The sequence below is a fragment of the Vollenhovia emeryi genome, unplaced genomic scaffold (genome assembly GCF_000949405.1).
Source record: "Vollenhovia emeryi isolate VEMERY1.0 unplaced genomic scaffold, V.emery_V1.0 DF939183.1, whole genome shotgun sequence".
In the NCBI taxonomy this organism is placed as follows: Eukaryota; Metazoa; Arthropoda; class Insecta; order Hymenoptera; family Formicidae; genus Vollenhovia; species Vollenhovia emeryi.
In genome coordinates this window covers 1,217,117-1,243,837 of record NW_011967183.1, presented here as the reverse complement: position 1 = coordinate 1,243,837, position 26,721 = coordinate 1,217,117, and the positions used below count along the sequence as shown (strand labels likewise).

The window sequence follows — 26,721 nt, the reverse complement described above, 5'->3', positions numbered from 1 at the left end:
TCCACTCTAGTTTTGGACCACTTGTGCAACGGACTTGCGCAATGAGGTAAACAAAGTGACGTAACCCAACTTGATTTTTTAAGCTTAAAAATGATAAAGACGATCGTACGTACGCGCATATGCTTTAATGAAATGAAGAGAAGAAAAAGTCTACTTATTAATGGGTAATCCATAGAAACGGAAAGATGGGCTACACCAGTAATTCGGCCTTGATGACTCGAGCGTTCTCCGCGAGAAATAACGTAAGACGGTGCTTTATTGGTATAGTTAATATTTAACAGAGATAATTGAGGCGCAGCGACCCTGATAAAATATGTCGCTCGTAAACAGCGCATAGTACCGTAACCAACTGTGCGCGTTACGAGATAACGTATTAAATTTGTGACTTGTTAACGAGGACTCGGCTCGCAAGCACATGTGTGCGCCATACTCGGTTATTCTATGGAGGAGAATTGAAAAGTGAATAACAATGTATCCCTAATACTCTGCATTCTCTACATTACTCTGCATTACTCTACATTACTCTACAACACTCTATAATACCAGACGATACGGAGGAGACAGGGAGACCTGATTGGTTGATTGACCGTTAAAGCGCGCGCCAATCGACCAATTGCTGGCCCATCGACCGAGTCAATTTTCCCTTTGAAATTTCCACTTCTTCTCATTGTCAGTCTACGTTGTGCCATGACGCGATTCTCATCCATTTCCCATGGTGTGGTGCAATCACCGAAATGTTGTGTGTGTGAGTTTTTTCCTTCGTAAACACGTCATCACGAATGCAAAGAGCACATCAAGAGGCGTTCGAAAGGTAAGACGAATAATGATAAAGGATTTATTTTGCAAGCTTTTCATTAACAATCCAATTATTTTGGTTTCTAAAAGTGGCCGGTTATTATTGTTGAATAGGCAGATTAACTTATTCCCCTACCCAGGAAATTATGGTGTATATTATTATTGTAGAATAAATATTTCGCTTGCCTATTTGAAATTAATTACACACACCTCCCTAACAGCATATATACAAATACGTGACGTATAAAAATATATTAAAACGTACTCTTAATATTTCACATTTGTGCCGACAAATTGTGTTCAATGGTAACATTAACCGTATCGTATAGATAAGCATCTCGTTTGCTTAGCAAGTCTGGTTTACCGAGCACACAAATTTATCGAAACAAAACATTTTATTCTTTCATTCAAAGAAAATACTTGATCAAATTTATAATATTAGGATCTAGAATAGTATATGAAACACACATATGATATATTTTTCAAGGCGATCTCGTTGATAAAGATAACTTGTTGATTGTTGACCCAACAAGTGTACCACAAGGTCATATTGTTGCTACACACCATTTTCCAATCAGCGATATAACTGAGAGAGAAAAAAGTCCAAATTGTCTTTTCAAGTAAACTTGCCAATAGATTATACAGATAGTAATCTACATGGACAGTTTTTCTTTAAACTTCATTTTTTAGTAAAAAAAGAAGCAACATAGATAAAATTATTTAAAAAATGTCGCTGATTGTTAGTGTTTGCTATCTTCAATTTCTCGCAATTAAAGGAAACGTAAAAGTTTTGACAACTGAGCTGGTGTTTTCCAAGCAGGAGTAAAAGTATTATAATTATATCCTACATAGGTATATACAAGTTGCAAAAATAAGCTGATAGGGGGACGAAAAGGAAGGGATAATTTCTTTTCAAAATGCCGACGGTTTAAACTTTTCGATATTCATGTAGGAATGTTCCATTTCCAGCTTTATATGCACATATACCCCTTGTTTCTAACAATTTTTACTTTAATTAGAAGAAAATTACATGCAATCACAGTCTATTAATTTCTCATAATGTACACATAATAGCAATTTTATTAGATGCGATATTTTTTGAAAATGTGCACCTGATCCATGCGTGAGTCGAGACGCTATTTTGTTCATATTCACATATACGCATGGCATTTCGCAGGAGATGAATATTTCAGACTATATGCCGCAGGCTCGATCAAGTCGACGGACAGATATCGACAATTGTACACGAATCTGACAAAGGGTTGACAGTTTTATTCCGCGAAATTTTCGTACTAGCGACTGACGAAAATAAATAACGGACGAACGCACAGATATGTGATTAACTTGTCAAACTTTTGCCATTTTAAATGCACGTCAAAGATATGTATTATAAATGTAAATTAAACGTCATCCTAATGAGTATTGTCAATCTTTTTGCCTTTTTTTTTTGTAAAAATAATCTATTGTCGACTTTTACCTTTACATTATTATTTCGGTAGAATTACTTTGAGTTTGAAAGTCATCTGTGTTTGTCGAAAGCCCTCCCATTCCTCCCTCCCATCAAATAATCCATCGTTGCGTCAATATTCGGATGTGAAAATAGGCAAAGCGATGATTTTAAACTAATGAAGAGTGAGAGAGAGGGGAGGGATTTAAACTTTATGAATCCGGGATGCTCAGATCGTGTCGATACACATCATTTCTCGTAAGCTATAATTGTTTTTAGTCTTTCTTAATTAAAAAATTTATGTAACAAATAAATAACTTTCTTAGTTTATACATCTGTAAACTAGGTTTTTCCTCTCGTATAATTAATGGCAGATGTCGAAATAAAATATTAATATACGTATGTAAAATGGAATACTTTTAATTGAAATTAATATGTTTTTAAATTCAATTAAATGTGAAATGATAATGAAACTCGATTATATTAAATAAAATACATATTCTATTCCGGACAAAACTTTAATCTCAAGACACCTTGAAATATTCTACTAGATTACCATTTTTATCTTTTTAATTACCCCAGCTCGATCGTTGTAACATTAACGTAGAATTAATAACTTTCAACCAAATGCTTCAAACAAATTCAAACTATGAAAATGAATATTTTGTATCCTGAATGGTTTTTCCTTTCATTTTGTTATTTATTCGCACACTGATTGATTTGTTTTACTTTGTTTTATTACGGAATATTCATTAAATCTTCATGTGCTCGTACATTGGTTATATATACGAGAAACATTTCTCACTTTTATCGCCTTTTATCTGAAATTGGATACTTGAATACGCGGATAAATAAAAGAATACTTTAATTAAAACGTTGTCATTTAGTTTAGAGGAAAATGTAGAAATGTGTGTAAGTAGAGTTTGTCGAAAGAAAATGTCATAACTAATCCATGTGCAGATCGTTGTGAATCTCATTTCGTCTCGGTGGTTATACTGGGTTGTAGATATTTCCTTGAAAAGAAGCACAATCCGGATGGTTCTTCCTGGTTTAAAATAGAAATCTTTGTTATCCGCTGCTCCTTGAGGGGGAATGACGGGGGTGACGATTCCGACTACCCGTTGACGGTGAACGGTGGAGAGGAGTCGCGCGCGAGCAGTGGCGCATGCTCGTCCGTATTCGTTCCTTGTCCCTTGTTCTATCCTGTGGTAGCAGAGCTCAGTCGTCATCGTCGGCTCCAGGCATCGGCCCTAGAAAATCCGCGTATCGGAGCGTGAAACCGTGCAGCACTATTTGCTGAGACCGATACGTCATTATATTTTGCAAATTACTATTTAACAAAAGATATATTACAAAAGACATTGGATAGTGAAATTTCTTCTACAACATTCTTACGTCGTTTTACATATATATGTATAGATTCGTCTCTCATGTCCGACTAATTTATTTAACAATTCGAGTATCCCGCGATAAATCCCACGTTTTTACTTTGCGCCGTGATAAATGTCGAATAAAAAAGTTGAGCCTTTAAACTTTTTTTTTTCGCAAATTAAGAGCTTAAATATGTTTAACAGTGCAAATTTAAGAGAGTAAGTGAACAACGATAAGATCGCTATTGCGAAAATTATGAATATTGTAATAATGGTGCCAGACCGACTAGTGTCTGGCAGTACTGCGCCTAGCGAACGCAGCCATCATAAAGTTGACCGCTGACCGCTTCTCGCGTGTCGTCGAGCCAAAGCAATCGAGAATGACCGGTAGTGAACTGCTCGTTCCGGAATCGGAATCGGAACCGGAACACGTGTCGTCGCCACGCTGCGCCGCCGGCTAGTAGTCGCGTGTCAGCCGATAGACGCGACGACGGTATGGTACTATTGTGCTATCAAGCTGGAAACACACGAAAAAACTTGACAATTTCATAATGCAGTTGCTTACATTCTCGACTGTCATTGTCACTTCCGTTAAGTCTTTTTCTTTTCGTGTGTCTTTACTAACAATAAGCATTCCAAGGATTTGTCTTCGGGAAAGAATGCTTATATGTATAATGTAAAATAAGTGCAGGCGTGTACGTGGATGATAAAATTCTCGCGGAATCTTTTCACGGGCTCCTGCCCGTGAAAAAGCTCTGTGGCATAAAATATGTTATATAATTTATATACAATCATTCCATACCATTTACACACAATATACTTATTCTCTTTTATTAGCTACAATCTCTGTCTCCCTCCCGTCTTCTCTCAATAAGGGCAATAAAGGAATTTGCCTCTGAATATTTCGAAGGCAGCATCGAAATCGCCGATAGAGATCCCTCATTGAGTACACCGCGTTGAGTAATCGCTTTTAAATTAGCGATCCGGAACTTATTCCCAGAGTACTAACGCGTCTCTCGCCAAGATTACGGAAGCTGAGAAGGTTGGGTACATCGTTTCCAAGATTAAAAAGGGGAAAGTGCGAGTCCTTACCGAGGATAAAACTGCGAGATTAACGATCCTTGAATGAGAGAATATTATATTTTTCTAGATAAATGTATTAAAAAATTGACGAAAAAAAATTAGAGTTGTTTAAATCAGGTAATTTTCTAGCAGTGAGCTTTAAAAAAGATGTAAAGAAGAGAGGAAGAAGCAAACAGGCTAGCGAAAAAGCTAAGAAAATAGAGAATAGAAAATGTAGCAAAATTTATTAAACTGTAAAAACTCTGTATTGTGGTTAACGTCTTACTTTTCTTTCCGATTTGTTGTGTCTTTGTCAAACAATATCTGTCAAAGAAACAAGAAGAAAATAGAAATATACGGAATTAGAGAGGTCAATTCGGTTTTCTCGAAAGAGACATTTATGCGTGCGTGTATTTGTGAATGACGTGCTCATACAAGTTTCCTACAAGTGGCTCCGTACGAAACGGAAAAAGGTCAAAGAACCAAGATGATGAGAGAGAGAGAGAGAGAAAACAAAAGAATAAACCTTGCGAACGAGTGAAACTTGGACATTAATTCGTTGGATAAACGAAGACGCTCTCTCGAGAAATCTCGTCGAGAGAGAATACAGCTTTCGTAAATTAAAACTTGAGCGTTTGCAAGCTTTTTACAACATTGATTCGCTGATTCCGTCGAAATCATTAAACTGATAATTATATTATTGTGTTGTTCACACATTAATGCATGGTGTTTATGACGGTTTATGGATAATTAGTACCAAGAAAGAACATTGCGAGTGTTACATACTCGTGTGAGAATGCAAGACAACCAGCTTGGAATATTTGGTCGCTGTAGGTGCCACCTTTGCCCTATGCTTCTAGGACCACTATCTTGAAGCACCTATATATATGAGAGGTACTTGCCGAATAATGGGAGAATTCGAGTTGCCGCAGCTTCCAACACTGTTGGTGACTTGCGTCTGTAGGAATGACTATTGACGGTCGATATTATTGATTTCGAGTATATCCAAGAGCTTCGTCTAATAGTTGCCAAGTGGCATCTTCGCGAACCAAGAGCTTCGTGATGGATGATCGCAACCGTTTGACAGTCGATCCGAGCTACGGATCTCGTACTTCAAAGCGTACGCGAATTGTGAAATTACGGAGGACTTGAGTCGCGATATTCCGTCTCGAAAAATGTTTAGAAAATTTTCCCCGGGAATCTCATATCATAATTTCTTCTTTCTCAAAGAGCGTATGCTCTCGCGGAAGAACTTGATTCTCCACGGTGGATACGAAGGGGATAATTACATGTCAGAAAGAAGAAAACACCTTGGCTTTCGGTTTATCTTTCAAAGCGTATGTCGGCGAATGAAAGAACTGATAATTAACCAGATGGTGCATGTCTGCCGGTAAATCAACTTGGACAACCACAAAATTCGTAACCGCGATACGTTGATGAGATATTGTATAATCTCCCTTTTCTAATTCAAAATCTCTTCCTAATTAAGTAGAACATATCTCAATGTAGGACACAGCCGCACACATGTTTCGCTGAATACTCATTCAAGTCATCGTTCATCAAAGTTATCGTTCAACGAGTTTCCATATTACGGAAGAGAGAGAGAGAGAGAGAGAACAAATAGATTAAAAATATAGAATCATGTACATATACATACAATTTATTCTCTATAATCGAGCAACCCGTGGAAAAGTTTTGTTGGCATCCATCTATTATATATAATACCTAGAAAACAGTTTCAACGATACCAAGCTCTGGACGGACTAAAAATAAGAAAAAAAGATCGTTTGGTCTTTTCCTTGTACTTGCCGACGTTACAAGAAAAGTACCGGATAACATTTGAGACGCATGCATTCTTGAGACAAATTCAACAAACACGTGTATGACGGATTGCGAAGATTTAAGAAAATTTACAAAACGGTGATTATTGTTTAAAAAGATGTAAAGAAAATAATTCAATAGTTTTTCCAAAAGTTTTTAAATCTTTACATTAGTAAATATCTAAGGCGTCTACAATATATTATACAATTAATCTTTAAGTATACTTAATTTTTATATGTATAATTTTTCCAATATTATACGGAAGACACAGGACAAAATATATTTCATAAAGAAAGAAAGACAGTCTTAATAATCTCAATAATATTATCTTGATCTAGAAATAGCATAAATATAAATAGTCTACCGAGTACATAGAAAAAGTAAAAACTGTCAAAATATTTTACAATTTGCAGAGTATATGTATACGATTTCTTGAAATTCAGATAGTGATTCGAAAAGGTACACGTTCATTGCAGATAAACATATTTTGTAGATATTAACTTTTGAAATACCATTGTACAGTCCATATTGGTCCATCAAATGAGTGGAAGGTCTTTATCATTCCTGTTGATAAATAAGAAAACATTTGGAGGTATCGCAGAAACTTAGACCTCTCTTTCTGTTTCCCAGATACATTTGTCTTTTCGAAACGAGACGTCTCGGTGAGAAAAATAGCGCTGTACGAAGGGTCGACGTTAACGGCATGGCCTCGTCCCTTACGAACGGCACAAAGCCGCTAGTCGGTGGCAATTATGTGCTCAACGTTTTGAACTACATTAACGAACTAAACGAGTCGTTTAGCGTCGAGCAGCTCCAATGTTTCGAACGCGAACATCAGGAACGCGAAAACCAGAAGCAGGAACAGCTAGAATGCCAAGTGAGCTGGGACGCCATACTGTGCTGGCCCCGGACGCTTCCCGGCACCTTGGCTACTATCCCTTGCTTCGACGAGCTCAACGGAATACCTTACGATAACACTCGTGAGTACACGCGCCTTTATACAATGTTTAGCATATTTACAAAACGGTTAGAAAGACATTTTCTAGAATAGCGATCTAGAATTACGACCAAGCTTAGAGACAAGCTGACAAACTGCCAAGTTGCAAGGAAATATTAATAAGCATTATGTTTTCAAATCGATTAAAAATTTTGTTTTATGGAATCCATTATAAATATGTCAAAACCGATAATATCGATTTATTGTCTACATGTTGCACGATTTAATTCCGCAAACGAAATTTTCTTAAAATTTGCGAGTATATCGCTGACGACGTTGAACCTCAGCTTAAGTGATGGATTATAGTCTTGTTACGATACATCTCAGCTTCCTCAATATGATCCAAGCTCGTCACTAAGTCGGCTGATATTGCAGAGATAGAGAGAGGGGGAGAATCTACAAAAGTCTTAATCCAGATTCGGTCAAAGCAAGTTTCTATATTGGCAAAGTTTAATTCAATTAAAGTTTTCAAAGCCGTAAAAGTATTTTTGCGTAATAACGTGACTTGAATAAATCACCTTGAAAAAATGTCACGAAATTCTCTTTTCATAGGACACAGTGTCAAATGTAGTCCATCTAGTCTAGAAAGATGAGAATTTAGACTTGAACATTTTCTCATCAAACAGCAAGTATTTGTTGAACGTTAAACATTTTCTAGTATCAATTTCCACATTTTTCGTTATTATCCTTTAGATTGTTAGATTCTTTCGGGACTTTCACAAATATCCTTCTAACGTTTATTTAGCCGCGATTTATTTTGCACACGAGTCGGACGTAGTAATCGGAAAGAAAAAATTAAGGCCGGTATAGTCGTGGTCAAGACTCGACAAAGCTATAGTTAGATTTTAGCTTCAACCAATCGTAATTTGATCGAATAATGTAATATTATATAACGTTTCCTATAGAGTGGATTATTCTAAAAAATGACAAAACACCTCAGTTTTTATTTAGGTTATAAGAGTCGAATAATATACATATATTATACTTTCTGCATAAACATCGCCAGAAATGCCAGAAAACTTGGAAATATCGTTTTCAATTAAACTGTTAACTTATATATTATAGCGCGTTGTTTTTCCTCGAGTTACGAAAGTTATATCTACAATATAGAAAGCCTTGGAAAGAATTGTATCTAGATCGGCCTACTCTCGACACGTGATCTCGCATGAGTATATGAACTGCATCTGGCGCACCTAACCGATATATAAAAGATTAGGAAATAATACGCGAAAGATTGAAGAAAATTTCTTTTCTTTTGATTTTGTGCCGAAATTTTATCGTGTACTGTACAGAATGTCGAGATTATTAACAAATGTATCTGTGTACAATACAATATTTTTAAATAAGAATCTGAAAAAATTATTTCCTAATACGTAAAACTAAACTATTTCTTTTTCTTTAAGGTTCAGATTATTATTAAAATGAATTTGTCTACTTTTAAATATAACATATCCATCTATACAAAAGTAGCTTGAATAAAGAACAAGTACTTGAGAGTTAGATAATAAAGAATTAAAGAGCCGCGTTTCAACACAAAAAGCAAACGAAGCTATCGCGATACATGGAACGGAACGGTCCGATACTGACAATAAGTAACACATCGCACCTCGTAAGAGGAAAGCTTTAATGATACAGCCGATATATGAACATAGGTATATATAATAGGTATATAGCAAAGTACGGAGGGAGGAAATTCATAAAGCAGTGGTCACGCGCGCTCGTGTGCTGTGACTTTATAGGAATATCAAATTGTCGACGCTAGATTGGATATTGATACCCGCAATAACCACATTCTGAAATGCACTAAATGTATATTAGTATATCGTCAAAGACAAATTTATCCTATTTATCGTCTCAAGCAGTTATTTACAATATAATGTCGATCATCGGAAAAGCTCAATTTGTACAATTGTGGTGCTCTTTGTAAATTTTTCTTTTCACATGGCACACTTAACTTTCTAATTCTTCTTTTGATATTTATCAATAAATAGTCAAGTATTTTTATTTATTGTGTGCTGCATTATATACTAGGTATTTTTTTCTAATATGTCAATTTTGCGAAAAATCCCCGTTGAAGGTTCTAAAGAGTTATTCTACAACAGTTGCAATTCCGATTAAAGCAAAGAACTTTTCTTTTTCTCCTTTTCCATGATAATGAGCGAAACTTTGCCAATTAGATGCGCTAACAATGTTTTGTACAGTCCTGTAAAATTCCAAAGATGGAAACACCAATTATTTTCAGTGTACATATTCCCTTAAAATATTGTTACGCATACGTAGATAAGTATCCCATTTCAAAGATATTAATAATACAAGAAACGGAACGAGGAGCGAAATGAGAGAAAGAAAGGAAAGTAGAAGAAGATGGATAAAGGGGCAGAGAAAGAGAGAGAAAAGGGGAGAAAGTAATAAGAAATAATGGACCAAGAGACAAATCGTAAAGAATATTTCATTCAAATTTACCACTCCCTCTTTTTAGGGGCTGACTTAAAAATACGATTCTTGCTAAATCGTATATTAATGTTTCTAATAAGTAATTAAATTGAAAAATAAGCTTGAAATTCAGTTGCCATGGTAGCTGAGAATATTGGAAAAAGTTAGCAGGTATTGATGGTTCCAAATGGTGAGATTATTGCGTCAAAGCGGAACAGGGCTTCAAAGTACCGGACAAAGGAACAAAGAGCAACACCAGTGCTCACTGCAGGTCCGTAAGGGAAATAAACGGTAACAGCTGCAACTCGGCATTCGCACAAAAGCTGAATTAAGGGTACATTTCTACTATGCAAAGTTTCACACAAAAGTGAAATTAAATGCGCATACGCAGGCAAACATGTTGAGGAAGTTGACGGCTTTATTAATCTTTAAGTAAAAGGTAATTACATAATATGGTAATTACAAACATCTCCAATATCATGAATTTCACATACGTATGCACGCACATAAATTTATTACTAGTTTCATCCAAAATATTATGTTGCAAAAATGTCAAATATAAAGACTAAAGTTACGCAGGCACAAGTCTTTTTAACAATTTATTCAGATTGTGATAAATATATAATTTATATTCATGCAGTTAATAATTACATGACAATTTATACGCGGAAATCATTACGCACGAGTCTTTTGCATTTTCACATAGAGTGTGGGATCATCTTGTAATCTCAAGCGATTATTGCGATTTACAATTATATGAATGTCTTTTTTTTAATCTCCTTAATTTGAATAATATTCATAATATAAATAATTCATGTAGATATTTCGTTACACGTCCGAACATACTTGTATTGGAGACCCGCTAAGGCATGATTCGTCGATCGACGAGTCATTTCTCGCTGGAAACTTTCTATCGATATATATTTCTACCAAAACCAAGAATATACGGAATCGGAAATTTCACGATCAACGATCATCGGTCGATCGTGTACCTTGTAATTATCAAACGTAGAAAGCAGAAAATTTCGGAAAAAAGAGACGTATCTAAATTTTGACACGCCATTTCTCTTTTCGATTGATTTAATATCGTATAAATCATGCAATCGTGATTTTCTAACCCTACATTTACTATTCATATATTCTTACGGTATAATAATACGAAAAGAAAAACGAAAGAATTTATGTCAGTTCTCATATTACATAAATCAATTACATAAATAAATGTTAAAAAATTCCTGTAAAATAAAGAGTCGAATATATGTTGGCGCGAGAGGGTTGGTCTACCATTGCCGTCGCTCGAAATCGAAAAGAGCGACTGAGATTCTGAGAGGTTGTTTTAAAGGCATCTCTCTCTAGTACCGATACAGAAAGTGGCACTCAAACCTCTGCCTCGAGTTAAATTAATTAAAACAGTGCTTTCTCGCGGTTAACGAAATCATTCGTGAGAATCTCTCTCTCTTTCTCCCCATCATATTATCGTATTATTGTATAACAAGGTTTTTATTTTACATCAGAACTCGATATAAATGGTCACAGAGAAGCATTCGTTCACGGATGATTCAATTCGAGCATCGGTATAACGCGTCCTTTACGATGTCTATCCGCTGACGTGGCCTTTTGCTTCTGTCAGGCAATTTGCGCCAGAAATTGAATCATATGCACGTGAAAAAGCTCGGAAACATTTATTCGGATATTATTATGTTTTTCAGTTAGCAGCATTGTGAAGCGCGCGCGCGCGCGAGAGAGAGGTTTTTTCTTCTCTGTACGTATGATATACAATTGTTGAGCGATATAAATATTAATAATTATTTCTGATATTGATCTTGTAACGACTGTCAAATAAATGGTTATTGTTACATTTTTCAACATAAGGAATAACGTACAGACATGAACGCGTAAGCATTCTCTTTTCATATAGGGCAACCACTGCAATTAAAAAGTCTCCCTTTTCTAAAATACAATGATTAGAATAATTGATTAATTAGGTTCGTTCTCCCTTCCTTCCTCCCTCCCTCCCTCCACCTCACTAATTAGTATCATATGGTCGAAATTGATTAAGCGCGTTTCCCGATTAATCAATTTAGACGATATGATGTGATTACTGCCATCCACGATATCCGACTATCATGTTTAACATACAAATGCACACGCAAAAATAAATATATGTATAAACGTCCATGTTTGTTGGAAGACTTGCAATTGTTTACCTATTTATTTGAGTTTTTTCCCCGCTCCTCCCTCTCTCCGCCTTCCGTTCCAACAATAATGAACTACAAGTTGGATTATAAAAAGTACAGAGGCGTTTTAAAATGTCACACGTTTATCGAGAAATGCATTGCGTTATTAACGTTTCGCCGTGAAATTATTTTCTCCTCGGTGCACAGTATGAATTTTTATATAGCACGTAAATATAGAGATAGTATTTAGCCAAATACCTAATTATCGATTCGCCGTTATTCTCTTCCCAAAAAAGTTTTACAGTATTTTCAATACAGATATCGATCAAGTTTTCCCTAACTCGTCCTTTGACTAACGTTAATTCACTTTGTCCTCGTTTAAGACCTCGCCACGTAACGATTCGCGCAAGCCAAGCGCAAAATGGAAAACAGCTCTACGCGCTTATTTTAATTAACGCATCTCAAACTGTTCCGAGGGAAAAAATGTTGCTCGTTATACCGACACAGTTCCCGAGAGTGTAGTTCATTTTCGAGAATACAAGTTTGAAGTTTCCACGATGTCGCTCTCTCGGGACGAAACATTAGAAAAAAGACCTCGGAATACGAATAAACTTGTCATATTCCGTATTGAAGAGATCAGCAGACCGACGAAATAAGAAAAATAGAGAGAGAGGGAGACCAAAAGTACAAATTTTAATTCAACTTTAATAACATGTAAACGTTCAATGCGATTGAATTAAAGAAACTTGTAAGCGGAAAGATCCAATCTACTGACAAAGTTGATAAATTGGAATAAAAGAAGAAATTTGTTAAGATAGTTATTTTTGTTTTGACTGTATCTATATTTCTATATACATATGGTATGTATGTGCAATATTGGCTACAACGTAAAGAAAGAAAGCTGTCGATTCTTTCTGATCTCTGGCTCCCCAAACGATCATTTGGTAGGGGGAGCACCGTCAGCAGCTGTCATATAATAAGAAAAACTCGAGCATCCTTCTTCTTATTCGATAACAAGTTTTACACATTATTGTCTGTTTACGTGCGAATGAAAAGTATTGGGAACGGGAGGCAATGTGTATACGCGCTAATCTATCATAACTGAGGCTGACAATGATCGAGTGATAAATTGGAACAAATAACTTATATTTTGTCACAAGTCTATAAAAGGATTTGGAAAATTTTAAGAGATAGTGTAAAAAATACTTGTCATACGAAGAAATAGTATCTTGAATTTTGCTGAGTTAGTTGAAACAGAATTGACCGTCGGCTGTAGCTATCTTGTGTCTGAAATATTGAATCGATGAAATATTACTTTTAATGAATAATGCAATCCAAATCAAACAGCTTATATTTGAACAAATTAAGGTTCGAATGTTTACGCGTCGTGTAAAATTCAATTGGTTATAATTACAACAACTCATTTCTGTTTTGACTAAAATTAGCATAAAAGATTAATGTTACGGTAATTACACATATAACATTAAGGCAAACATTTGTTATTTAATTGTTACATTTGTATCAAACCTTTCATAAATTGATTTGATTATATATCTATTTGATGGGCTTGGAATAAAAAAAGGAAAGTTATTTTATAGATAGCCGTAACAATAACTTTGTCATAACTAACTAAATATAGCACTTATTCATGTGCGCGTCCACCGACATATGGACGTATCATTAACAAGATCTTGTAAACAACATTATATACTCTAATTGCTATTTTATCATTGGAGACAAAGTCCGTCGTATAGAGGATATCTGAAATGCAAGTCAGAGTTGCGAATGCTAATTTCTAATCTCTATTTGGATATTTATTAGAAATATACAGATGTAAATTCTAACCATTCGTATAATTATTTGAGTGCATAGAGAAGCTGTTGGGCGATGTTATATTACACATATGTTTATGCTTGAATTCACAAAAGAGAATGCCTGAGAACACACCTTTGTAAAAGTGTTTACAGGTGGTGACATCGAAAACAAGTATCTTTGATTAACGTGTAATAATTTACAAAAAAAAGGTCAAAACCGTCACGGTTAACCTTTTCATTTTTTCTTAGTTCGTTTTATCGGATATTTTATTGTTCGGATCTTTATTGATAAACTACTTGAATAAAGAACGAGCAGGCACTGCAATTTTTAAGGCTTGATTATTTGCATGCAGAGAGCTTTTGTAATTACCCCATTTGCATTTGTAACGTGTATTTTTTGTCGGCTATCAATTTTATATTTTGTGCACCATCCAACTTGATATTCACTTGGTGTAGAAAGCGACAATTTACAAAAGATAGGGCAATTTCTCTTTGCAATCATGTCAAGTCCATTTACAATGATTTTCTCGTTGGGTTAACTGTTTATTACAGTTTTTCTTTTGAGCATCACTTTGAGGTGGTGATATTTACGATCGCATGACCGACAAGCTGCATCGACCGACTGCGGTGGCAGAATACAATGGGCGTGGGTAATTAATGCGACGCATCATTTATGAATATTTATTATTCAATCAGTGAAAAAGCCGTCGAACACGAAATGGTTATTCTGTCGGTCGCATTTTGCATCGCTACAAGATTGAAAGTAATATTTTATACAATTTACAAATAGGTTGGGCGAATACTGTTTTCCTTAATTATAGTGTAATGCACATATGAGGACATGAGAATAAAAGATATTATTCCGATAACATATTCGTAGTTTTCAATTGGAAATATTAAAAATGATGATGGAAAAGCTGTGACTAGTCTGGAGTTGACTCTTTCTCGAAATCTCGAGAGTTTTGATTGAAAGAGAATATTTATTTGTGTGAAGAAATAAATTGCAAATGGATTCCTATCTACCATGGCAAAATCGTTGGTGCTTGCCTAGAGGGAACATTTATAACAGGGTAATTATGTTACGTACGGTTCATTACAGGAGACGTACCATAAATTTCTGCGACATTTGCGAATATTTGCGAATGCCGAGAGTGGCGTGGTAGTGAAAATCGATGCGTTATTATCAGATGTAACTCTATTATCGATAGTTAGTCAAGTATCGATGCGGAGATCGGGGGACTTGGTCTACGAGCGCACGTTCCAATAACGATGTTTATGTCAACGCGTAGGTATTCGCGCGCACATGTCAAACTTGAAAGTGAATCCGGAGAAGTGTGATTCAATTAAATACAGTTTCCAGTACATTATTATAATACAATCGGGATAGAGAAGCCCTGTGAAATGGAGCGGAATATTATTTGCATGCGAGCTATTTTATATTAATTTAAAAAAGTATTTCGAGAAAGTTGAAGGAAAAGTGTTGGAGAAGAAACTCACTTTACGCGTGCACGGCGCTTAACGAGATTTATTTGCGACAACTTATTAACACGGTACGTAGTGCTTAACATGGAGTGGATATATCTCTCTTATGCTCATCCGATATTCCGATGTGAAAGTAAAAAGAAAGAGAAAGAGTACAATGCTCCAGGGTATAGTCCGTGTAAAGTGCTGCCAACAGAGCTCGGACGCAAATATTCATTTCACGCATTCGAGTCGGGAGATGGAAGAGAAAGACAAATAAACAGGACGAGAGATATGTGAAGAGTATTATTCGTGCAGTGTTGCTTCCATCGCATTGCATTTTACAGTGATGGATGAATCATTTAATGCGGAAGCGCAACGAGCTTATTCATTTTGATTAATTATCTCCTCAAGTACAGGGAAAGGGAGAGAGAAATCTACATCTATTAATTCGAAAATTATATTGGTCACATCCTCTAGCCTCTAGCCAAGTATAAAGGGCTTCAGTTTGTAGAGGTTTTCAAGTATTATTAAAACTAAGGACGCGCGTTGAAAAAGGCACGAAAGAGGCGGGGCGAATCGCTAATTAAAAGTCGGAGTGACAGACGTTTAATCGAATTTCAACGTCGTCAAAGTGTCGCATTACCACAGACGTGTAGTCTGAAAGGAACGCGCGTCGATATTTGTTAGCGAGGCGAACGTGAGAAGAGCGAGCAAGAGCGGATACCAACCTGTGGCGCGCGTGCTATTAATGAACTTGTAATTAAATTGCAGACTTGGCTAATGACACATCTATGCGGAGAATCTCACTTGTATTACATTTCATTCGCGCAAGTCCGATTAATTGTTCTATCGATGACTTTTTTTCACACACACTACTGTGCAGTTGTTGCACGATTATTTTGATATCTTGAATATTTTGGGAAAGCACAGAACAGCTGGTTAATATAATCGATAAAATTAGTTTTGCAAGAGAAATATATTTCGAATAGGAGGAATTTTCTCTGATATCTTTTTCAAGCGTTTGCTTCGACAAATACCAACAAGAGCATCTGCTCCGATTTATTCATGCGCCACATTATTGATTATCGAATTGTGTCAACACCTGGTAAGCATCTCCCACAGCATGCGTATCTCAACGACGGTGCGTATGGAAACGTTAGAATAGATGATGGCGATTAAATGAAGAGTAGGTTGGCAAGTCCACACATGCTCCTGGGAAATTAACAAGGGTACGAGCCAGGAGAAGGCAAACCATTTAAAAATAACAATCTCCTTGAGTCCGCTTATATCGGCACGCATTTTATTGTTGACGAAAAATATTCGTCAGATTATTGATCAACAGATGGAAACGAAATCACATTCGTAATCTTTATCTACCAACACGAATATTTTATTATTTTATTCTGGAAAGTCAAGTGACTTGGACTTTCCAGAAGATTAGAATGAAGTATTTTTCTAAACAACTATTAAATGCTATTACTGCATCATGGTTCGATGACACGACCAAGTATTTTCATTGTATTTTGCCCAAAACTAATATATATACAAGCACGTATTCAATTACTGCACAACAATTACAGTTATTACTCACAACAGAGTTTCTCGGTTACTGTTATATCCTTAGGGAGCTAACCATGCGCGTGATTGCAATCATTACCGGCACAACGTCTAATTATTACATCAGGTGCATATATCGAGTGTTTATTTGTCAGTATTACGAAATATAATTCTTTCTCTTCAATTTCCATTAATTGTATACACACATATATTAATGAAAGTAAAATGTAAGCTATTCTGTGAAAATAAGAGATATTATTTTTTCTTATTTTTCATATCGGATAGATACAACTGATTCTTTCGACTCTCTTGCGACAAGACTACATCCGAATACAAAGCACTAAACAATACGCGTGTTTAAATTGAAATAAAGCCTCGACGGTTATTTCAGTCTCAATGCAAATTCCGATAAATTTCTTTCTTTCATTCTATCCTAATTTTAAATTCGGTATTTCTCAATTAAATTAAAAATACAATCTCGCTGAATTGCAAGAGCTTTCATATCTGTTAATTTTCAATTGATAATAAATTTCAAACATTATTTGATATTTTGGTAAGGAAAAATAGACTCCAAATTATTTATGAAGCTATACAACTGGCATTTTATATCTGTATAATTTACAGAACGTACTTCTGTAATAAAAAGATATTTACGGATTAATAGTGCAATTTATAGTTACGAGCGTGCACGCGCGTGTGGAGTTAGCATTATTATACTGATTAAAACTATGGCAAAGTTCTCTCGCCGCAAACTAATAGTTTACATTATAAGAACTTGCAGTAAAGTGCATATCGTTAATTCCCAAGAATAATTAAGAAATTTCATGACCCACTCCATGACTTTCGCGCCACCCATTATTGTTTGAGCAGCTCTAGGCGATAAATGGAAGCGCGCTAACAAGTTTTGCAAACTTGCCGCAACGAAGCGTCGTTACGAGTAGTCGATCATTATTTCGAGGCGAAAAGTTGTTAATCAAATGAGTTTTTGAGTGAAAATTGGCCAATCTCTATCATCTCTACTAGTAAGATAATCAACAAGATAGAAAATGAGACTTTTTCCTAGCTCTTTAATTCGTCAATTAGTCTCGATTCTCCCCTTCTGCACGAGGTATTACCTCCGCGGCAAGTGATGATGTTGCTTCTGTCAGTTCGGTCTGCTACAAGCGGTCTGCTACAAGCGACTTCGGGGACGAACGACCTCTTTTTCAGCGTATCGATTCATCCTGCGTTTTTCCTCGTGGTTGTGAATAATGCAACGACGCAGGCGACGGTTGCACGTCTAGTTGAAAGATGGTGCAAAAATTGGGCCGGGGATATTGGAATATATATATTTGTATTTAGACAACTACTGTCAAGAGCAAGTATTGGCAATGTGTTGCAGAAAACGCCAGTCGCTGGTGCTGGCCGAATGGGACCTGGGACAATTACTCCAATTATTCCATGTGCCGCGACGTGCGGTTGTCGACCATCGAGCCCGGTGTAGAAATCACGACTACGCTATATTTCATCGGCTACAGCCTTTCCTTGTTCACTCTGATAATGGCAGTCTGTATATTCATCTATTACAAGTGAGTCTATTTCCAACTATTTCGAAACTCTTGGAATAATATAGTGAAATGAATGTTAAGTTTCCGCCTCGGAGCAAATGGTCGAAACGATATACATATACATATTCAGTTCCGCGCTCGGTCCGATTTCCTAATTGAGATTGCTCCCAGATTGAGCCGCCCATACTAATCTAAATTAACTCGATGCTGAGAAAATGTTGCTCAGCTCGAGTTCCTCAAGACTCTAATTACTTGATATTCCTTTCTGTAGAGAGTTACGGTGCCTCAGAAACAACATACATACGAATCTAATGTTCACTTATATCCTGGCTGATTTGACGTGGATCTTAACTACTGTGATGCAGGTAACTTTTTTCCAACTGTCTGTTAAAATCCTTGTTTATTTCCAACAGAGAATTCATTAATTAAAGTGCCCTTTGCGATCTCGAAAAGCAAATAACCGAATTTAAAATTTCTCCAATTTACATTTTCATTATGAATAATTTCTATGTATTATACGCTTTGACTGCTGAAATTAGTTTATTAGAGAGCGAGGCGGTGAATAAGAAAGAGAAAAGAGAAACGTAAAGATAATGATAATTGTCACATTTTACCAGTTGAGTTTCGGTCAAGTTTCTCAACGAAACTCAACAATACAATGTTTAGCCCTGTGGCGCCAAGAGAAAATCTCCATTTTGTAATGCACTTTTATGATAAAATCTAGCTCCTCAACAAGCCCCAGAAGATTGATTCGGTTGTCACTTAATAATACAATTTCCAGGTGTCGATGCAAACGGATATACCAACTTGCGTCACGTTCTTCTCGCTTCTTCACTACTTTCACTTGACAAACTTTTTCTGGATGTTTGTCGAAGGTGAGTTAGCTATAAAAGGAATGAATTGCTAAGGGAAGAATGAAATGAATATAATTTCGAGATAGCCGCGCGAGATAGCGAAGGAACGATTGTATTTCGTGTTTATAGGTCTGTACTTGTATTTGTTGGTCGTGAAAACCTTCACTGGCGATAATATCAAGCTGAGACTCTGCCTGGTAATTGGCTGGGGTGAGTGATCGAGCGGGGAAAGATAAGACAAGATTAAACTAATAGACAAATTACACCCAGGTGTGCCGGTGCTAGTGATAGCCATGTGGGGAATCGCCAAGTTGTTGGATCAGAAAGTCATGAGCCACATCATGAATCAAGCTAACCAGGTATGAATTTAAACATCTCTGACAGCGAATTTCCGTGTTGCCGGCCGAGAAATGTTTCATTTCCCGATGGCGACAGGCCGTAACGGGCTGTGATAATGGACGGCGTCGAAAATACCGATGAAAATTTCAGTCACGTTCGCCTGTTAACGCGCCGCGTCCAAGTACGTGACAAGGATGAGACGCGCGGGGAGGGGAAAGGCAGGAATAACATCCATGTAGAAAATGTGGGGTAGGTTTATACATATAGTATACATACGTCAATATATACGTCATCCAACACCTTCGGCTTGGACGGAGATGCTCGATGCGTTTACTCTTCATCGCTCGCTCGCGAAAAGACCTTGCGCTGGAATCGTCGAGATTACATGAAAGAAAGATCGAGCAAAGTTACAACGAATGATACCGAACAGATATTTATACAAGTATATAATAGTAATATAGTAGGAGTCATTGAGAAAGGAAATGTTAAGACGTTGCTTAGATACCCACCGTATCTTTAGTTTACTTAACTGTGGGGTCGATATCGCGACCCTGTGCATTAATTACGAATACGACACTGGCAGGAAATGGCGCTCTGGAAACACTGCCCCTGGATGATACCGCATCCGTACGACTGGTTCTATCAAGCGTCCGCTATAACAGTCCTAGCGGTCAACATGGTGTTCCTTTTCATGATTATGCGGGTGAGTCAAGTGTAGCCTAATCGCGGCCGAGATGAAACAACTTTTGGATAACGGTAGGTGCTGATAACGAAGCTCTGGTCGTCCAACAACGTCGAGACGCAGCAATACCGGAAAGCCAGTAAAGCTCTCCTGGTGCTGATACCACTTCTAGGAGTGACGTACGTCCTGGTCATAGCTGGGCCCACCGAAGGTCAAGTTGCGAATGCATTCTCCTATGCGCGCGCAATTTTGCTCTCTTCACAGGTAAAGATCGAGTAACTTGTGACACTCGATTAAGAATAAGGGAAAAATGTTCTCTTTCAGGGATTCTTCGTGGCGTTATTTTACTGCTTCCTCAATACCGAAGTGCAGAATACGGTTAGGCATCATTTTGCACGCTGGAGCACCTCGCGAAATCTCGGCAACCGCCGGAGGTATTATAACAATTGGTCCCCTCGTTCAAGAACGGAGAGCATAAGGTACTCGTTTAACGTGCGGGCGTACCTTGTGTTAAAAATATCTATCTCGTATCTCTATACATATTTAACGTAATAATCAATGTCAAGATCGCTCTCAATTGTCGATTCTCGCAAATCCCTTAATTTTACCTGCTTAGTTTGCTCCTACTTGGTCATTTTCATCTTGACTATTGAAATTGGATTAACTCACTTGTCGATTCTCTATTTTCTCGTCATCGATCTCGCAGATTGTGCCAGCCGTCGAATCCCTATCGAAAGCGGGAGTCTACGGTAAGTGAGACTACCACTACGACAGTGATAGGCCTCAATTCCACCACCATGTTCCTCGATAAATCCAAAGGGGTTATTTCGGAGGATCTCAACGAGTGAGACAAGATTCATGAGAGAGATTTCAGTATGGAACAAGACCCGTCGCGTTGTCGCAATATTGCAGATTACGTCGTCGCGTCGGTAGGCTGTGGGTGTGTGTGTTGATTACAAGTGGGCATGCAGCTATATATGTAGCGCTGCGTTTCCCACGAAAATTCTCAATGCGAATAATTAACTAATATATGTCAAAACAAATATCCCCCTCCTATCTTTCTCCATATTTTTTCATATCTTGCCAAAATCCTCACATATCATTAATTCCACTCCCTTGCCGCGGGATTTTATTATTCGATTACGAAATTACGATGGCACGAGTGAGAGACTGGATATGGATTTTATCTTTGGCGTTCGTATGTCAATGTCGTGTATATATCCTCATTGCGACAATATCGACTCGCAAAATATGCCAAAGAGAATTCACCCATATATTATCTCTCTCTCTCTCTCTCTTGAAAATATCAAACATATGTGGATTGCACATTTATTCAAAGAGAACAGTTTTTCCAACATATTTTTTATTCGCATATAGTGCGAGAAAAACTGGTTTCCTCTTTGACTTGATAATTAAATATAGATAGCCGTAAAAAAGAATATTTTATGTAACGTGCGTGCGTGTATGTAACATCAGAATCTCAATTATACGATTATACGATTATACGATTATACGATTATACGATTATACGATACAATTTCGCAAAACTAGATGAATTAAGAGAAATGGTGAATGAGTTTCTTCTGTAAAACTGAATAACTTGTTGCAAGTACAAGACGAGTGCCGTCTTCACTCATTGTCAACGTTGACTAGTGCATGCAACCATTTCAGCTTTAAAAGATTTTTCTGCATCATGCTGAGGAATCGTGCACTTGTGTCGATAGAAATTTTAACTCTCCTCGGTCTCTCTTTCGTATTCTCTTTAATCAAACGTTAAAATCATTTTAAACAAGGGAACACCTATTACAGCAAACGATCCTAAAGATGATATATGTTTCTGTCAAATTATTCCAACGAGACATTGATTAATCCAATCAACTGGAATATTAACTTAATAAATCGGTCATGATACATCGATAATATTGTTGATATAATAATAGGTATAAGTTAGGTGTAAAAATATACAGATTATAACGAAAACAAAAATGTATATTTATTAAACAAATTTGTAACAATTGTAACAAAATATACTTACCTGTGTTGAAATACAGCATGTATTATTCGCAGATGTGACCTGATACCGAGTTGCACTCATCATAATTTATTAGAAATCAGGAAATAATCCCTTCTCTTCTTTTTCGCTTGAGAATTTTGACGATTCTAGACCATTACTTCATCAACTATTGCAATTATAAGATTAATATCAAATGAAGAAAGATTATTGTACAGTCACATTATGGAGTTACAAAATGTAACAAATCTGATCGTTAGGAATTTTATTTTCTCTTTGCACACATTTGAAATACGGTATAACAGTGATTAAAGCGATATACAAATTTTCAGCTCAAGCTCCGCAGACATTTACAGTTAAAAATGTACGTACGTGTTTGTGTGCGTCGAGTTACATATATGTATGTACAGAGTGTCTAATAGGTGTAACACCCGCCGTGGGTGCATGAAATGAGTCCTGAACCATTTTGTGACTATGCTAATAAATTTATCAATTAATAAAGATCCGCGAATCAGCATGCGTCTATAATAACCTATTTATGTTTGGCCGTAATTGCTAAACGGTAGAGAACTTTTCTCTATTTAACTCTATCGGCGAGTGTATGTTCTGTATATATGTATACATGCGCGCACACGCATATATTTATTTTTATTTATATACATAAACAAACCCGTAAAAATGAAAAGCTTATCCTTCGTATAATAATGACTATATGTCTTACTACATATCTTTGGACAGTGTAAAATATTTCATGTTTATATATAAAATTCAATCTTTGAGAATGTGCTGATTCTGACTTTTACATTTTACACATACTCATACATAAGCAGTTGTAATGTGTGTAATTGTTGTTAAAAAATAAGAATTGCACGGAGAAATATTCCATTATGTACAATGAAATAAATCCAACCACTTTGTGTTGGTTTACAAAAATTTTTCCATCAAATTTCTTCTCGTATAAATTTCACTTTATCACTTTACTGATTGTGAGCATCGTTTCTCTCACAGAGTACGAAATACATGGATATTATTGTAGTAATCTATTACAAAATACAGTCGTTTAATCATCTATTTAATCTTAGAATACCATACTAGTAAAAAATGTACATATCTTGTATGTGCATTTATATCCTATTTTTGTCAAGTAGATATATATGTTTTTAAAATTTCTGCACATAATGTTGCGAAATTAAAATAATCATTTTTTTAAAGATAGCGCAAAAAATTTATTCAAAAATACTTTCCGGTTAAATACTAATCATCAAAATTCGATAAAATTGATTAGAAAAGTATCGATAAAATTTCGTATTCTACGATTAAATAGATGTGTATCTTTAATAAGCAGGACTACTCGTGCAATATATTTTTATTCTTTGTAGTAATGAATTTCTCTCTCTCTCTCTTTCTCTCGAATTAAATATATCCATATGCTATTGCGGGACATAAATGTCAAAGAGAAAATTTCCAAAAGATAGATTGTGAGGTCGTAAAATGCAAAATAATACTAGTCTAATAAGTAAAATATTACAATAATAAAATGCAATAATTCCTTTTATATTAATAGATATTACAATTTTTGTACAATAAAAATAAAGTAACATTTTTCCATAATAGATGAATAGCTGATTTTGTGTATACATATCTTGCTTTCTGCATTTCACGATTTTGAATTCTCCTTATAATGGAATATTAGAAAGATTTGAAGAGATGTCAATAGATTCGGACTAAAGAGAAAAGTGATATTCAAGTAAAACTTGAAATAGCTGCTCACCTAAAAGATACAAATAAATCACATGGAATGTATGTATTGGAGGAAACGATACCCCTTAGAATTTCTAAAACCAAATTTGATTGGGTACTTTCCATTTATATGACTGTAGCGATGCTTGTATGTTGTGCGACAGTTCTGGATAGTAAAAAAAATACGTAAAACCAATTTCAATTTATAACAAGAGTTTTGTACACAACAATTTCACAATATAGTAATAATTAAGTATAAATCGAGAGATGAATTGATTTTATTATACGTATATTCCCAGATATATTCGCGTACATATAAGTACATTCTAGAGATACATTTCCATGTAATTTAACGAGTAAAATTAACTTTTTTTTCGATATTTTGGTAGATTCCCTAAGTAAAATTAAGTGATTTGAGATATCGAGAGAGATGGAGACGGCAAATTAAATGGAAAGCACCCGTCAAGTAAAGAAATCGTTTATGTGTATATGAACTTGTTACACTCGTCTACGTTGACAACTGCATTCGATATCGGATGTGACCATATTATTTCTTTTCCTCACTTTTTTTTTTTTAATGAGATAAGAACTAACAATATTTTGTACAAGTTTTATGATACAAATATATTAAGATACTCCAGTTTATATACCATACATTGTATATTTTAGAGTTACAAGTCCTTCCGAGGACTCGATCCTTTCTTGTACAAGGCAATATCCTTTTCCTTTAATGGCATAAAAAAAATTTCGATTTCTCTTTCTCTTCTCGCTAGTATTCCTCGCCCTGTACTGGGAGAAATAAAAATGTACACGCTCACGATGTCTCCTCCCTCCTGTACAGGCACAATATATTCTTTACTTGCATTTATTTTGACGATATTAACCGCGAATGTCTTCATGGTTCTGATATTTCGGTTTGCCATGGGTGAAAGGCAGATACCTGTACTTGATCATATGCTGCAAAGAGAAAAAGACCCTCTTTTTTACAAGTTTCAATGTAACTGTGTAACGAGCGTAATATATAATATATAAAATGACAAGCAAAATTAAAAAGGATTTAAAAACTTACCTTGATTTGCCGCTTCATTGTGATACAAAACAGTGTTATGAAATACATAACAAGTATCGGCCAAAATACTGGTATGTTAAAGCAATCGAATAGGGTACATATCATGGCAACGACCGTAGATCTTGTAACAGAGTACCAAAATTTAAATTCAGGTAATCTTCTAATGAATGGCCTGAACTCTTCGTTTGATCTTGTAGGTAACTCTGGACCTTCTCCATCTGTAATTTCAAGTTGAATGAACTTTAATTTCTAATTTAGTCTTAATCTATAAAAATGCTTACCATCAAAATCCATGGCAGGATCAATTTTTGGAGTAAGGAATGCTATGAATAAATTGAGGTGATAGATTCCTAGAGCGTACGTGACGATATACCACCCCTGCAAGTGCAAAATTATAAATATGCCGTAAAGGAATGGAGTTTAGAGAATAATAGAGAATACCATACTTGAGAGATAAATACACGTAGAATAAAAAGTACTAATAGGAATAAAGCAAATATCCATCGCGATATTACGTGGGGAGTCCATTGATCCAAGTATCGCTGATATATCTGCAATGGAAAAGAACATAATATAATGTAGACTAGAATAGAGGGAAATTTGCAAGTTTGTAACAATGATATTAACCTGTGATATTCTTATTATCCCTTGACTAAAGACATTTCTTCTCACTGAACCACCCAAGTCTTCATCCTGCATCATTTTCTGCCGCTGCAAGCAAACAGTTTTCTTGCAAATTGATTACACTACTAATTCAACATTTCCACCATTCCACCTCTGCGCACATTCAAGTCGCATTGCAAATATATATGAAATTGAGTTGAAACAATTGCACGTGCAGCTGTCAAATATAATTTGTCATAACGTTACAACATTTATACTCGTGACAACTCTGTTGGAATATTTCTAGCAAGTTTAATTGTTGGAAATCCATCGGCTGAGAGAGTGTAAAGAGCGAAATTCAAGGTTACGATCGAGCCAACGAGTCGAGCACGCAGAGGTAGGCGCAGAGGCATGTGCTACAGCCTAATTCGTTATCTAGAAAAGAATTTCGCTCTCGAAGTCTTCATTAGCGTGTATATCTCGCGAGAGAGAGAGAGATCTCACATCAGAGATCGAGCAAGTGCTACGTTAACCTAACCCTAACCTCCTCCCGCATTTACGCAAACGTATATAACGCCGAAATATCGCCCATCATTTATCCGCCACTACTTACTTTTTTGCGCCGTCTTTTCCACCGCACGCAACACCCGCCAAATATTTTCTTGAAAAAAAAAATATATAACACGTCACAACAGCAACGACATACTACTTGCGTAGAATGTAGCGTAGCAGAGTGCGGAAAATTTTACGAGGAATGACCGAATGGCGAGTGCCAGTAGCGCCACGACAGCAGCAGCAATGAGCAGACGAAATGCGCGCGATCTTTAAATATTCCGAGTCGAGTTTTTATATGGCTATTTTACGCCAAGTTTTCGACATCTCTTATAAGAAAGACTTGGAAATTCCAGAAGTGGAATTTACGCGAAAAGGAAAGGGGGA

At 36.0% G+C, this 26,721-nt stretch overlaps 2 protein-coding genes across 7 annotated transcripts; one reads left to right on the top strand and one right to left on the bottom strand.

The window, feature by feature from the left end:
- The first annotated feature begins 26 nt into the window (after positions 1 to 26).
- On the top strand, positions 27 to 24,692 carry LOC105562870 (diuretic hormone receptor-like). 6 transcript variants are annotated; one of them, XM_012014010.1, is made up of 11 exons: positions 27 to 46; positions 7,126 to 7,475; positions 18,319 to 18,505; positions 18,756 to 18,849; positions 19,266 to 19,359; positions 19,468 to 19,548; positions 19,609 to 19,697; positions 20,261 to 20,380; positions 20,438 to 20,623; positions 20,684 to 20,838; positions 21,066 to 24,692. In XM_012014010.1, exons 1-11 carry the CDS (start codon positions 42 to 44, stop codon positions 21,205 to 21,207), a joined length of 1,503 nt encoding a protein of 500 aa, XP_011869400.1. In that variant the 5' UTR covers positions 27 to 41; the 3' UTR covers positions 21,208 to 24,692. The 6 variants fall into 6 exon arrangements, with proteins under 6 accessions (XP_011869400.1, XP_011869402.1, XP_011869397.1 ...); XM_012014012.1 differs by lacking the exon at positions 27 to 46 and adding an exon at positions 70 to 242; XM_012014007.1 differs by lacking the exon at positions 27 to 46 and adding an exon at positions 392 to 459.
- On the bottom strand, positions 24,373 to 26,537 carry LOC105562871 (protein RER1). Its single transcript, XM_012014014.1, has 6 exons — positions 26,396 to 26,537; positions 25,807 to 25,890; positions 25,626 to 25,730; positions 25,461 to 25,557; positions 25,180 to 25,397; positions 24,373 to 25,067 (listed from the first exon to the last, which is right to left on the bottom strand). Exons 2-6 carry the CDS (start codon positions 25,879 to 25,881, stop codon positions 24,990 to 24,992), a joined length of 573 nt encoding a protein of 190 aa, XP_011869404.1. The 5' UTR covers positions 25,882 to 25,890; positions 26,396 to 26,537; the 3' UTR covers positions 24,373 to 24,989.
- Positions 26,538 to 26,721: the final 184 nt, after the last annotated feature.